This window comes from Oncorhynchus mykiss, chromosome 5, assembly GCF_057628025.1.
Source record: "Oncorhynchus mykiss isolate SJ-2025 chromosome 5, ASM5762802v1, whole genome shotgun sequence".
In the NCBI taxonomy this organism is placed as follows: domain Eukaryota; kingdom Metazoa; phylum Chordata; class Actinopteri; order Salmoniformes; family Salmonidae; genus Oncorhynchus; species Oncorhynchus mykiss.
Genome location: NC_143026.1, coordinates 43,185,741 through 43,200,625, shown reverse-complemented (window position 1 = coordinate 43,200,625; position 14,885 = coordinate 43,185,741). Strand labels below are relative to the sequence as shown.

General features: G+C 42.2%; 1 protein-coding gene across 1 annotated transcript; it reads right to left on the bottom strand.

Annotated features, from left to right (window-relative positions):
- Window positions 1–188: 188 nt before the first annotated feature.
- LOC110523887 (protein prune homolog 2) lies at window positions 189–10,700 on the bottom strand. The gene is made up of 11 exons (XM_036977599.2): window positions 10,455–10,700; window positions 9,269–9,325; window positions 8,647–8,856; window positions 7,899–8,063; window positions 7,453–7,555; window positions 4,520–4,651; window positions 4,213–4,299; window positions 2,618–2,716; window positions 2,403–2,441; window positions 1,866–1,917; window positions 189–1,623 (listed from the first exon to the last, which is right to left on the bottom strand). Exons 2-10 carry the CDS (start codon window positions 9,321–9,323, stop codon window positions 1,866–1,868), a joined length of 942 nt encoding a protein of 313 aa, XP_036833494.1. The 5' UTR covers window positions 9,324–9,325; window positions 10,455–10,700; the 3' UTR covers window positions 189–1,623.
- Between the last annotated feature and the right edge of the window lie 4,185 nt (window positions 10,701–14,885).

Sequence of the window (14,885 nt, the reverse complement as noted above, 5' to 3'; positions counted from 1 at the left end):
AATAGAGACACAAATGTGTCGCATTGATACGGCACCAAAAGAAAGAAAACGGGACAACCTGTACTTATTCAATAAGAAATGCTCATTTTCATTGCACGCCCTAATGAATACGACCCTGGTGTTGTGGTAGAAAGGTCAATGGCATAGATGGATAGATGGAACGTGAGGGAAAAGCACCATAGCAATGCTCGGAGTAAAAGTTGTATTTATTGATATAGTGTTCCATCATATAACACATTTTACACACAATGTAGAAGAGCCCTGGGTCAAAGAGCCACCGAGCATCTGAGGAAGCATGCATTGAAACACGCACACACACTAACACACACAGTACGCGATATTGTGCTTTACACAGAGACCCCCGCTTCTCTCTCTCTGTCCTCCTCTTGAGGTCATATCCTGTTTGGTGCAGAGACAAGAGCCCTAGATGGTGAACATGTAGGATGTCTGACGGAAACACACTGACAGGACACACGCACACACGCACACACACACACACACACACACACACATCACGCTCGACTCTCACAGGACCAGTCATCTGAAAAGGCATGCTCTCACAATGTAATGATAGCTTGTTTTCACACATTCACTTAGTTACACACAAATATAATTCATTATATTTCCATGGTTACTCTTGTTACTCTGTTCGTCAGATTGATTCAAAGTGAAAACATCTAGGGATTTATCTGTCCAACACTCTCATCAAGATCCAAATGATTTTCAGATTGATGAGACGCGTTACTTGGTCGTTTCCTAAGGGGACTAGATTTTTAGCATGTCATAGATATGTGAGATTGATTTTGACGTACCGTCATTGATGTGACATAATGACTCGTCTAAATCCAAGATGGACAATATTAGTGCTTCACCGCTTCTCATGCATGATTACCAAAGTACAACATTAAAACTTTGAATGGACGTGTGTACTGCACTGTGAGTGACCACATCATATTTATGTCCTTCACAAACTACCGTGCTTCTACACCTGCATTGCTTGCTGTTTGGGGTTTTAGGCTGGGTTTCTGTACAGCACTTTGAGATTTCAGCTGATGTACGAAGGGCTATATAAATAAATTTAATTTGATTTGATCATGGTAATGTGGATTTACTGTCAAGTATCCCAGTAGTCTCATCATGGGGATTATTAATACTGGTCCTGGGCAACCTGCATGAGTGCACATTTTTGTTCCAACCCAGCACTAACACACCTGATTTATTCAACTCATCATAAAGACCATGGTGTGCTACCAGGTACGTTAGTGCTGGGAAGAAACAAAACAGTGCAACCTGTGGGTCCCAAAGACCAGCATTAAGAAACCCCACATGCTCATCTCTGGTCTGTCAGAGGTGTTGTAGATGGATTTTAACAGTGGTCTTCATAGGATCTACGTCTGAGTGCTAACAGGGAATATGGCGTGTCTTCATAGTCGACTCCACGTCGCACAAACACACACCTACTGTGTGCCTTACAGTACATCTGTTTTTACTGCATCCAGCATACAAGACAATCATGAGTTTTCAAACAACGTGACATTCCATTTCGAGACAAGCATTCATTTCCACCGTTCCACCGTTGAATGCCACTTTGTCTAGGAGTTGTTCGCGTTGGTTTTATCGGCTCTGCAGAGGAAGAGACGCCAAGGAAACAAGAGGCATTAATGTTAGAGTATGCATCCCACGTGGGACCCTATTCCCCTCTATAGTGCCCTACTTTTGATCAGGTCCTGGTAGTGTGCTATATATTGAATAGGGTGCCGTATGGGATGCACTGTTGGAATGTTTATATGAAGGACAGACAAGCCAGACAAGGCCATCTCTCTTCAGACTGCACTTAAACAAGTAGCTTTAGTGGTCTTACTTACTCACTCAAGTCTCCCCGGCGTCGGCTCGGGTCCCTGGAGGAAACTGCTCACTCTGCAGAAGAAAGGAAGAGAAAGAATAAACGTCAGACGGGAATCTACGGTGCAGTGGTAAATATGTCGTGGGCCACATATTGAATCAATGGTATGTATGTGTCTTTTGTCAGGAAGGCAGAGCCAAATATGGTCAAATGAGTATGTTGCCCATTGGAATTCTACATCATGTTCTCAGACTTGTCTCATTTACCATCCGCGATATATCACCATTATTAATCATATGATCGTAATCTATGGTTTGTTGATGTGGATGACAAATGCACTGCGAGGTGCATTTATCACATTCTCATATAATTGCATTATGAAAGTGGTCAGAGCAAAACCCACAGCAGTGGAGTAGGCTCTCATCCAACATAAAAGCATTTCTGATCTTAAACAGGATCATTTGATAAATGGGAGTCTGGCAAAGAGAGAACAGAAGTGGGGATACATAGTTTCTGTTTCTGCAGCCATATAGTAATGAGGGACAAAATCTATGCTTACGTTGAGCTCACCGCCGCTTCCTTCAGCTCCTCGTCAAGACTGGGGATGAGAGTTGACAACAGAAGATAAATTGAGAGTCAGTTACAGGTCACAGGAGAGGAGGGGAAATGGAATGATATGGAAGAGGGGGAGAGGAAGGGAATGGAAGGCGAGGAGGGGAGAGGAGGATGAAAGGGAGTGGGGGGGGGGGGGGTGTTGGTGTGGACTGGGCTCACCTAATGATGCACTCTGGGATGTGGACGTGTTCCATGGGGATGAGTTCCTGCAGCTCAGCCAGGCTGTTCACATACTTGATCTTATTGCTGAACTTGGTGCTGTGACAAAACAAGATATACATCGCTGTGAAATAACTATTTTCCCCCTTTCTAATTTTCTCTACTTTGCATATTTTTGATACTGAATGTTATCAGGTCGTCAACCAAAACCTATTATTCTGTTGAAGGGAACCTGAGTAAACAAATAACACAACAATTACATGCTTACTTCATTTATTTCATAAACAAAGTTATTGAACACCCAATGCCCCTGTGTGAAAAAAGTAATTGCCCCCTTACACTGACTGGGTGTGCCACCTTTAGCTGCAATGACTCCAACCACACACTTCCTGTAGCTGTTGATCAGTCTCTCAGGTCGCTGTGGAGGACTTATGGCCCGCTCTTCCAGGCAGAACTCCTTTAACTCAGCGACGTTTGTGGATTTTCAAGCACGAACTGCTCGTTTCAAGTCCTGCCACAACATCTCAATTGGGATTAGGTCTGGACATTGACAAGGCCATTCCAACAAATAAAAAAAGCAGTTTCGTGTAGACATAATTGTGTGTTTTGTGTCATTGTCATTCAGCTTCAGCTCACAGACGGATGGCCTGACATTCTCCTGTAGAATTCTCTAATCTATTATGCTTTTTCTGTAAAGTGTTTTTGAAATCTGACACAGCGGTTGCATTAAGTCTATCTTTAAATCTGTGAATAACACTTGTATCTTTTATCAATATTTATTATGAGTATTTCTGCAAAATCCCAGGATGTTTTGGAATCAAAACATTACTGCACGTAACGCGCCAATGTAAACTGAGATTTTTGGATATAAATATGCACATTATTGAACAAAACATACATGTATTGTGTAACATGGTGTCCTATGAGTGTCATCTGATGAAGATCATCAAAGGTTAGTGATTCATTTTATCTATATTTCAGCTTTTTGTGACTCCTATCTTTGACTGGACTTGTTAATGTGTGAAAGTTACATATTTCAAAAAAATACTTTAGAATTTCACGCTCTGCCTTTTCAGCGGAATGTTGTCGAGGGGTTCCGCTAGCGGAATGCCTGCACTAGAAAGGTTAAGGCAAGTCGTCCAGGCCCTGAGACGGCAAAGCAACCCCAAACCATCACACTACCACCACCATGCTTGACCATTGGTATAAGGTTCTTACTGTGGAATGCAGTCTGATCTGAAGCTGAAGTCATGCAGCAAGATGATTCAAAACACACAATCAGGTCGACATTAACTCTTTTTTTTTAAAGCAACAAATTTGAAGTTTTGGAATGGCCTCGTCAAAGTCCAGACCTAATCCCAATTGAGATGTTGATGCAGGACTTGAAACGAGCAGTTCATGCTTGAAAACCCCAAAATGTTACTGAGTCAAAGCGGTTCTGCATGCAAGAGTGGGCCAAAAAAATTCTCCACAGCGATGTGAGAGACTGATCAACAATAAATTACAGTCATGCATGCTACATTTCAATCCCTGTGTAATGAAATATGCTCCGAGATTTCTTTACTTAGAACAGAGTCATTCATGTGTGTGTTTACCTGATGAAGGGCCGAGTGAGGGCTAGTATGGTCCGTATAAACCAGGACGGGTGGACGATGATGAAGGATTTCAAATTCTTCCTAAGCCTGAAACCAAACATTCATCAACATTCTTATATTGAGTACATTTGTGAGATGTGGCATGCTACGATGTTATTACAGTTGACCACATGGGAAATAAGTACACGTAAATCCTTTCACATATTACCCTGTGGGCCTGACTATCCCCCCCCGCCCTTACACTTTTTCCATACAACAAACAAAAAATCCATCAACTCATACATAAATCAACCATATGTCAAATTACCTCCTGTCAATCATCTGGTAACACTTCTTGAGCCAGCCCAGTCCAGGCATCCTCCTGTGGGGCGTGGCTCCGTTCAAGTAGATGATCATATAGTCTTCCGCCACCATCAGCTCCAACGTGCTGATCACATATCTGAAGGCAGGATATAGAGTAGGGGAGGTACACGTCAATCATGAACCGAGTGTATGTTTAGAACGCGTACAAGTTAAAAGGTAAAGAGACAAGCATCATGGTGAATGATTGTGCTACATGGGTTAGATTAGTACCTTATCGCCGTTTAACCCTGTGAGACCCAGGCATAGATCCAAATGAAGAACAACATATTACCCTTCAGAAATACTTGTAATAGGCCTCTGATTATGAAAATGATATATTTATTTGATTTTCTGGAAACATTACAAAAATGCAACATTGGGCTTCAATGTTAGGGAAAATGTGTGTTGGATGAAAAGCATTTACACTGTCTAATGGCATAAAAAAAATAAAAAATGTATTGAACAACTCGACCGATTTTATATTGTTGTCAAGAACATCTTTTTTGAAAGGATCAACTATGTTGAGGGTTTTCTATGAATGGAGAAGATCTAACTTACTTTTAGTAATATTTGGTTGTCCTTTCTGGCTTCATTTCGAGAGGTAACCTATCTTACTACTTTACCATAAAATAGATTGGTCATCAATGGCAGTATTCTGATCTCATAAACCATACATAATATATATATTTTTTAAAGTATTTATTTTAATGTGTAGAGGGGAGATCAAAGTTAGTCTTGAAGTATTTGGTTGTCCATATTTGCAGAATTTGGAAGGAAAACAATATTTTCAACTTGTCTATCAATATTAGAATGTGGCCCAATGTCTGTTTGGCAACCCTTTAAGCCCAATGTTGTGTTTCTGCAACACTTACAAAACCACCTCTAGCTCATAATCTTTGTTTCTTTTTTCTATATAATCATTACATCTTAGAGAAATCAAGGGGGAAAAGTTATGTACTTGCATGGATGACTTACGCCATATGCTTTTGTAGGGGACCAGTGTGGTCTCAGGCGAGTGGACAGTTTTCTAATGTTTCAGAATCTACTGATCAAATCTAATGTTATTTGTCACATGCAACGGGTGTAGACTTAATCGTGAAATGCTTACTTACAAGCACTTCCCAACGATGCAGAGTTAATAATAAATCTGACCCTTTTTTGTTTCCGCCTAAAATGACATATCCAAATCTAACTGCCCGTAGCTCAGGCCCTGAAGTGAGGATATGCATATTCTTAATACCATTTGAAAGGAAACACTTTGAAGTTTGTGGAAATGTGAAATGAATGTAGGAGAATATAACACATTCAGATCTGGTAAAAGAAAATACAAAGAAAACAAACTGAAACTTTGCAGTGTATGTGCAAAGTTTCAGACTGATCCAATGAACCATTGCATTTATGTTCAACATGTTGTATCAAGACTGCCCAAATGTGCCTAATTGGTTTATTAATAACTTTTCAAGTTCATAACTGTGCACTCTACTCAAGCAATAGTATGGTATTATTTCACTGTAATAGCTACTGTAAATTGGACAGTGCAGTTAGATTAACAAGAATTTAAGCTTTCTGCCAATATCAGATATGTCTATGTCCTGGGAAATTGTCTTGTTACTTACAACCTCATGCTATCGCATTAGCTTACGTTAACTCAACTGTCCCGTGGGGGACCCATCGATCCTGAAGCAGTTTTTTAAAAGTTATAATAAAAAGAAAAATAGTACCATGAGGAATAAAATGCACAAGAATCGAGCTATATACAGGGAGTACAATTACCAGATCAATATGTAGAGGTATGAGGTATTTGTGGTAGATATGTACATACAGGCAAGGTAAAGTGACTAGGCATTAGGATAGATAATAATAAGAGTAAAATAAATAACAGAGTATCAGCAGCAGCATGTGTGCTTGTGTGCGTATGCATATATAGTGAATGTGTGTGGGCTTTGTGTGAGAGTGTCAGTATAGTGTGAGTGTGTATTTAAGAAATAAAGCATGGGGGTGTGGTATATGGCCAATATACCACGCCTAAGGGCTGTTCTTATGTACGAAGCAACACGGAGTGCTAGGACACAGTCCTTAGCCATGATATATTGGCCATATATCACAAACCCCCAAGGTTCCTTATTGCTATTATAAATTAGTTACCAACATAATTAAAAACAGTATAAAAATACATGTTTTGTCATACCCATGCTATATGGTCTGATATACCATGGCTGTCAGCCAATCAGCATTCAGGGCTCGAACCACCCAGTTTATAAGTAGTGTTTATACAGTCGTTGTGAGTGTGCATAGAGTCAGTGCAGATAGTCTGGGTAACCATTAATTAACCAATTAGCAGTCTTATGGCCAGGTGAAGCTGGTTGAGAGAATGCCAATTGTGCAAAGCGGTCATCAAGGCAAAGGTTGGCTACTTTAAAGAATCTCAAATATAAAATATATTTGGATTTGTTTAACACTTCATGTTTCCATATGTGTTATTTCATAGTTTTGATGTCTTCACTATTATTATATACAATGTAGAAAATAGTAAAAAATAAAGAAAAACACTTGAATGAGTAGGTGTGTCCAAACTTTTGACTGGTACTGTGCATCTGGGTCTAAGAAGATGCACTATGTAGTGTCTGACATGAGTTTTGTTGTTGTTCAGGAACGGTACAGGATGCAATTTAGGAAAAGTTGTATTTATACAACGATGGGTCTCACAGGGTTAAGGATTTTTTTTGGGGGGGGGGGGGGGGGGAATACAGACAGACTTAAGAACTATACATGCAATATATCCTTTAAGAACTTTTCAATGAAAGGTGTATTTGTCAGGGGTAAGTTGTAGGGTTCAGACCAGGAAATAGATTCAAGTCAGGAGCTCTGAGGATGAGGAGGATTCTAGGTGTAACTCACAGGAAGAGATGCTCCATGATTTCATGGTAGTCCTCACTGTCGCTGTCAGGGAGGAAACACGCCGCAAACACTATGATGGCGTTCACTCCATTTCCATAGTACCCTGATGAAGGAAACCCAAAACTTGTAAAGAAATATTCACATATGACCCACACCACAACAGTTTATAAGAGCGCCCTGTCGAGAGGCTTGGTGCTGGGGTGTGGTGTTTGGCTGTTTCCTTTTTCTGTTTGTTTGTTTTTCTCTGTCGTCTGCCATCAGTGTATATCACTGTGTGTCTGATTAGCCCTTTTAATGTATTATCCTGCAATTAAGCCCTATTACGTTCTATGAGATTAAAATATATTTTGTATGGAAGACCCCATCAAGAGAAAGGAGGCAAGAGAAGGTCTATAAAATCAAATAAAGGTATAAAACGGAGAACAACGACCAGAACTGTCCTGTACCTCCATGGGAGATAACTCTCTGGTAGGGCTCAATGATCTTCATGTTAATGCGGTGTTCCTGCTCTCCGATGACCACTGCCCTACACAGCTTCCCATCCTGACGCTCCTCCTCCGTGCTACATGTGGGAATCGGCTCGCATGGCTCCTTCTCCCCTGTTGGGGGTTCTGGTTTGGGGCAAAAGGCAGAAACACAGCTATTACAAAAACCAGATGCACTATAAATCGATTTCTAATCTGCACAGCAGAAATATGATTACAGAGAAATTAAGTATACGGAATAACATTTTCATTGAAGTTCCAGCTTCCAAGGGGCGTAATATCTTATTTCGTGTATTAGTCTGTGTTTGAAATAGCCCTACATAAGTGCACTATAGAGGTCCATTTGGGACGTACTCCTAGACCAGGGGTACTCAAGTAATATTTGAGAACGTCCGGTGACACAAATGTCCTATGTGGCAAAGGTCTGGATGGATTTGGTCATTTATCAACATAACAAACCTCCACCTCGCAACCAATGCGACCCCTCTTGTTGGCGAAGAGAAAATGTTGCAATTTTAAAGCTCATTTCCCGTAATTCTACACATTTTGCATGTATTTTGTGTGTTAATGTGATACTAGGGTCGAAGCCCAACCGAGTAAAAAAATTAAAAAGTGGGTGTCGGGACCCGCGGTCCGTATTGACCCCATTCTGGGTTCAGATCCGGACCGCGGTCTGCCAGTTGAGTATGGAGGTCCTAGACTGACTAACCCTCCCAGTCCAGCTCATTGTCGGTGTAGTCCAGATAGTCTGCGTCATCGGGCGTGTCCAGGTCATCCACGTTAATGTCAAGGTCGTCGGGCGTCTCTAGGGCGTCGTCCTCACTCTGGTCCAATGAGAGGCTGATACATGGGGCGGAGAGCTTCTTCCTCTGGGACGGGCCACCTGGAGCACCCTGCAGGGGCAGCGAATTGGGAGGGGCTAGAGGGAGGGAAGGGGAGGAGTCAGTGGAAATGTTAGAAGGCTCTCTCTCTCTCTCTATATATATATATATATATATATATATGAAGCCTTCTAACATTTGCTGACTCTCCATACTCCATGGAGTGTAGGGTTATGGCATTTTGGCTAGTTGTCCTCTTAAAAGCTACCAACCTGTGCTAAAGATGAAAAACAGTTGGACCTTAACATGATATAGCTGTAAGTAGCTTATGTGTACGTATTATGAATGAGTTAATGCCTGTGTGAGTAACTAACCTCATCATGGTGCTGCATGTGAATGTGAGAAAGTGTGTCTAATTAACTGACAGCTTAGTTCTGCTGGCAGCCGCAGAGTAATGACGGCATAACAACCCCTCATCCCATACGGAGTTGTCGGTGGTTTGAGGCTCACCTGGTCTGCCCTCGGCCCCCTCGGAGGTCGCCTTACTGTGAGACGCCAGGTCCATCCCTTCATCACCCAGGGGGACATTAAGACAACACATAGCAGACCAGTGACACACTGAATACAGACCCAATAAACACAGGAGAGGCAAGTGTGTGTGCATGCTGTTCGCACCACAAGGAACGAATAGAATTTGAACTTTGCCAGGTTACACAGACACAATCCCCCCTACTGTGGTCCTTCAACCTCTACATTGCTGTGGAGAATCATCATACACAACAGTCCCTAATCTAGGACTCAATACAGCGTACCAGTGAGAGCCTGACTGTGTTTTGTGTTAGTCTGTTCATACACACACACACACACACACACACACACACACACACACAGAAATGAGTGAACTCAGTTGGCAGTATTGTACAGTACACAGTCACATGCAAGCCATTTCCTACAGGCACACTGTCAGGACTGTGTCTCTATCATTGCTGCCGGGATGATTTCAATGACCACAGCAGAGGGGGAGAGAGGGAGAGGGAGGAGTGTTGAGGATAAAGGTCATCAGATCTCTCCGCTGTGAATAATCCATCTATTCTAGCAGGAGGCAGAGAGATGGATGGGGAGGGAAGAGGGTAAGGCTGTTACAGCATCAGCAGCCCCTTCTCTCTCTCTCTCTCTCTCTCTCTCTCTCTCTCTCTCTCTCTCTCTCTCTCTCTCACTCTCCTCCGTCTCTCATCTGCTGACTCAAATGTCCACACGCTTACTCGAGCACAGATTGGGCACAGATGTAAGTAAACCAACCGACACGTGCACTCACGCACATTAAAATGATCCTGGTTTATTTTTCAGATGGGAGAAGACAAATCTGATTGCATTAGCAAATACGACAAAAAGAAAAACGCTGATCAGAATAGCTGATTTCTGAACAGCAATGATGAATTACATAAGCTTCTGCTGATGCTGAATCACACACACAGACACATACGCGTGCATGCATACGATAGGTATAACAAGATCGGCATCAGCTGCTTTACTCCAGGGAGGATGCTGAGCCACCTCATACATAGTGCAGAACAGGACCACAGTGCTGATGACAGCAGCACCTCCCTCTCCATTATCTCTTCCTGTCTCTAGAAAATAAATACGTCTCTCTTCTCCTTTTTCATTATTTTTCATCACATTAAATCCATCTACTCACCACTACTGGGGCACAGGAATCTCTGTCCTTCTCTGTCTTAGAGCATGGATGTATTTCAGCTGTATCTCACACTTTTTCTCTCTTCCTCCCAGGCTCTTGGTAGAGATGCTCAGCTTAGAAAAAGCTAACAGCTTCCACCATTTTGTGGTCACATGACCCAGGCTAGCTCCAAATAAGGCCAATCACCTGCTTCTACAGCTCTGTGCAGCAGCTGGCTCTGGCAGTGCAGCTGTGAGTGTGAGTGTTATTATTTGAGGCCAACTGAGAGGAGATGTGTAAAATTTGGACAGCTGAAAGAGGTTTTATTATCCCTCAGGGCTAAAAGAGAAACAATGAGTTGAAAGGAAGCTAATGAATACAGTAGAATTACAATGAATTCCTTGCCAGTACTATTTACAAGACATTCAATATACAGTGCATTAGGAAAGTATCCAGACCCCTGGAATTTTACATCCTTATTCTAAAATTGATTAAATTGTTTTTTCCCCCTCATCAATCGACACACAATACTCCATAATGATAAAGCAAAAATCGTTTTTTTGAAATGTTAGCAAATGTATAAAACATTTTAAAAAAGGAATTTCACATTTATATACGCTACCGTATCAAAAGTTTGGGGTCACTTAGAAATGTCCTTGTTTTTGAAAGAAAATCAAATTTTTTGTCTATTAAAATAACATCAAATTGATCAGAAATACAGTGTAGACATTGTTAATGTTGTAAATAACTATTGTAGTTGGAAATGACACATTTTTAATGGAATATCTCCATAGGCATTCAGAGGCCCATTATCAGCAACCATCATTGTGTTAACTAATCCAAGTTTATAATTTTAAAAGGCTAATTGATCATTAGAAAACCCTTTTGCAATTATGTTAGCACAGCTGAAAACTGTTGTTCTGATTTAAAGAAGCAATAAAACAGGCATTATTTAGACTAGTTGAGTATCTGGAGCATCTGCATTTGTGGGTTCGATTACAGGCTCAAAATGGCCAGAAACAAAGACTTTCTTCTGAAATTCATCAGTCTATTCTTGTTCTGAGAAATGAAGGCTATTCCAAGTGAGAAATTGGCAAGAAACTGAAGATCTCGTACAAAGCTGTGTACTACTCCCTTCACAGAACAGCGCAAACGGTCTCTAAGCAGAATAGAAAGTGAAGTAGGAGGCCCCGGTGCACAACTGAGCAAGTGGACAAGTACATTAGTGTCTAGTTTGAGAAACAGATGCCTCACAAGTCCTCAACTGGAAGCTTCATTAAATAGTACCCACAAAACACCAGTCTCAACGTCAACAGTGAAGAGGCAACTCCAGGATGCTGCCGACTCCAGGATGCTGATACAACAACTGAGACATAAACTGAAAAAGTTCCAGAGATATGTGACTAACAGATATGGAATAATGTGTCCCTGAAAAAAGGGGGGGGGGGTGGGGGGGTCAAAATCAAAAGTAACAGTCAGTATCTGGTGTGGCCACCAGCTGCATTAAGTACTGCATTGAATCTCCCCCTCATGGACTGCACCAGATTTGCCTGTTCTTGCTGTGAGATGTCACCCCACTCTTCCACCAAGGCACCTGCAAGTTCCAGGACATTTCTGAGGGGAATGGCCCTAGCCCTCAGCCTCCAATCCAACAGGTCTCAGGCGTGCTCAATGCGATTGATATCCGGGCTCTTCTCTAGCTATGGCAGAACATTGACATTCCTGTCTTGCAGGAAATCACGCACAGAACGAGCAGTTTGGCTTGTGGCATTGTCATGCTGGAGGGTCGCTGGAGGGTCATGTCAGGATGAGCCTGCAGGAAGGGTACCACATGAGGGAGGAGGATGTCTTCCCTGTAACGCACAGCGTTGAAATTGCCTGCAATGACAACAAGCTTCCAATGATGCTGTGACACACCGCCCCAGACCATGACGGACCATCCACTTCCAAATCGATCCCGCTCCAGAGTACAGGCCTCGGTGTAATGCTCATTCCTTCGACGATAAACGCGAATCTGACCATCCCCCCTGGTGAGACAAAACTGCGACTCGTCAGTGAAGAGCACTTTTTGCCAGTCCTGTCTGGTCCAGCGACGGCTGGGTTTGTGCCCATAGGCAATGTTGTTGCTGGCGATGTCTGGTGAGGAGATTACTTTACAACAGGCCTACAAGCCCTCAGTCCAGCCTCTCTCAGCCTATTGTGGATAGTCTGAGCACTGATGGAGGGATTGTGAGTTCCTGGTGTAACTCGGGCAGTTGTTGTTGCCATCCTGTACCTGTCCCGCAGGTGTGATGTTCGGATGTACCGATCCTGTGCAGGTGTTGGTACACGTGGTCTGCCACTGTGAGGACGAACCTCTGTCCGTCCTGTCTTCCTTTAGCTCTGTCTAAGGCATCTCGCAGTACGGACATTGCAATTTATTGCCCTGGCCACATATGCAGTCCTCATGCCTCCTTGCAGCATTCCTAAGGCACGTTCACGCAGATGAGCAGGGACCCTGGGCATCTTTCTTCTGGTGTTCTTCAGTCAGTAGAAAGGCCTCTTTAGTGTCCTAAGTTTTCATAACTGTGACCTTAATTGCCTACCATCTGTTAGGGTCTTAACAACCATTCCACAGGTGCATGTTCATTAATTGTTTATTGTTCATTGAACAAGCATGGGAAACCGTGTTTAACCCCTTTACAATGAAAATCAGTGAAGTTATTTGGATTTTTACAAAATACCTTTGAAAGACAGGGTCCTGAAGAAGGGATGTTTCTTTTTTTGCTGAGTTTATTTCAGAGGCATAATCAATCAATGTACATGCAAAAACGTAGTTGTTGACATAAGCAATAAAAAAAATCAGCCTTCAATATAGCATGCTGAGAAATATGAATATGATATTGATGGGCGTGGTTTTGGTTTAATACAACGTTAATTTAACACCTGAATCAACACTAGAAATGTAACACTGAAAAATCAACACTAGGTAACACTATCTAATATTCTGTGCATTAAATAGTCGCACACACTGGTAGTAAACCATAAACCTTCCTTCTACATGGTTGGAACACCTTTCCCTGTGTAGATCCTCTTTGGACGGGTGCATTTTTGTTTGCTTAGTCACTCACCTCTGTTATTGGTCTTAGTCTCACCAGTTAAACGGGAAGAGGGTGAAAAAGGAGCTTTACCTGTTTGGCACAAAGTTCGTTGCCACAACGTCCTGCCACCGCCACACCTGTGTGTGTGTGTGTGTGTGTACGCAAGTGGGTGTGTGCAAAAGAGGGAGTGTCAGACAAAGAACTGGGAGTACTGTATACAGTAATTAATTAACACACAATCTGGGTTATTCACAAAGCAAATAATGAGGTGACTGGCAATATTCAATATTATAACCCTTCCATTATATACAGTTGAAGTCGGAAGTTTACATGCACCTTAGCCAAATACATTAAACTCAGTTTTTCACAATTCCTGACATCTTAGGTCAGTTAGGATCACCACTTTATTTTAAGATTGTGAAATGTCAGAATAATAGTAGTGAGAATGATTTATTTCAGCTTTTATTTCTTTCATCACATTCCCAGTGTGTCAGAAGTTTACATACACTCAATAAGCATTTGGTAGCATTGCCTTTAAATTGCTTAACTTGGGTCAAACGCTTCAGGTAGCCTTCCACAAGCTTCCCACAATGTCGGGTGAATTTTGGCCCACTCCTCCTGACAGAGCTGGTGTAATGGCCACTCCAATACCTTGACTTTGTTGTCCGTAACCATTTTGCCACAACTTTGGAAGTATGCATGGGGTCATTGTCCATTTGGAAGACCCATTTGCGACCAAGCATTAACTTCCTGACTGATGTCTTGAGATGTTGATTCAATATATCCACATAATTTTCCTGCCTCATTATGCCATCTATTTTGAAAAGTGCACCAGTCCCTCCTGCAGCAAAGCACCCCCACAACATTATGCTGCCACCCTCGTGCTTCACGGTTGGGATGGTGTTCTTCGGCTTGCAAGCCTTCCCATTTTTCCTCCAAACATAACAATGGTCATTATGGCCAAACAGTTATATTTTTGTTTCATCAGACCAGAGGACATTTCTCCAAAAAGTACCATCTTTGTCCCCATGTGCAGTTGCAAACCGTGGTCTGGCTTTTTTATGGCGGTTTTGGAGCAGCAGCTTCTTCCTTGCTGAGCGGCATTTCAGGTTATGTTGATATAGGACTCGTTTTACTGTGGAAATACACTTTTGTACCTGTTTCCTCCAGCATCTTCACAAGGTCCTTTGCTGTTGTTCTGGGATTGATTTGCACTTTTTGCACCGAAGGACCTTCATCTCTAGGAGACAGAACGCGTCTACTTCCTGAGACTTATGACGGCTGAGTGGTCCCATGGTGTTTATACTTGCGTACTATTGTTTGTACAGATGAACGTGGTACCTTCAGGCGTTTGGAAATTGCTCCCAAGGAT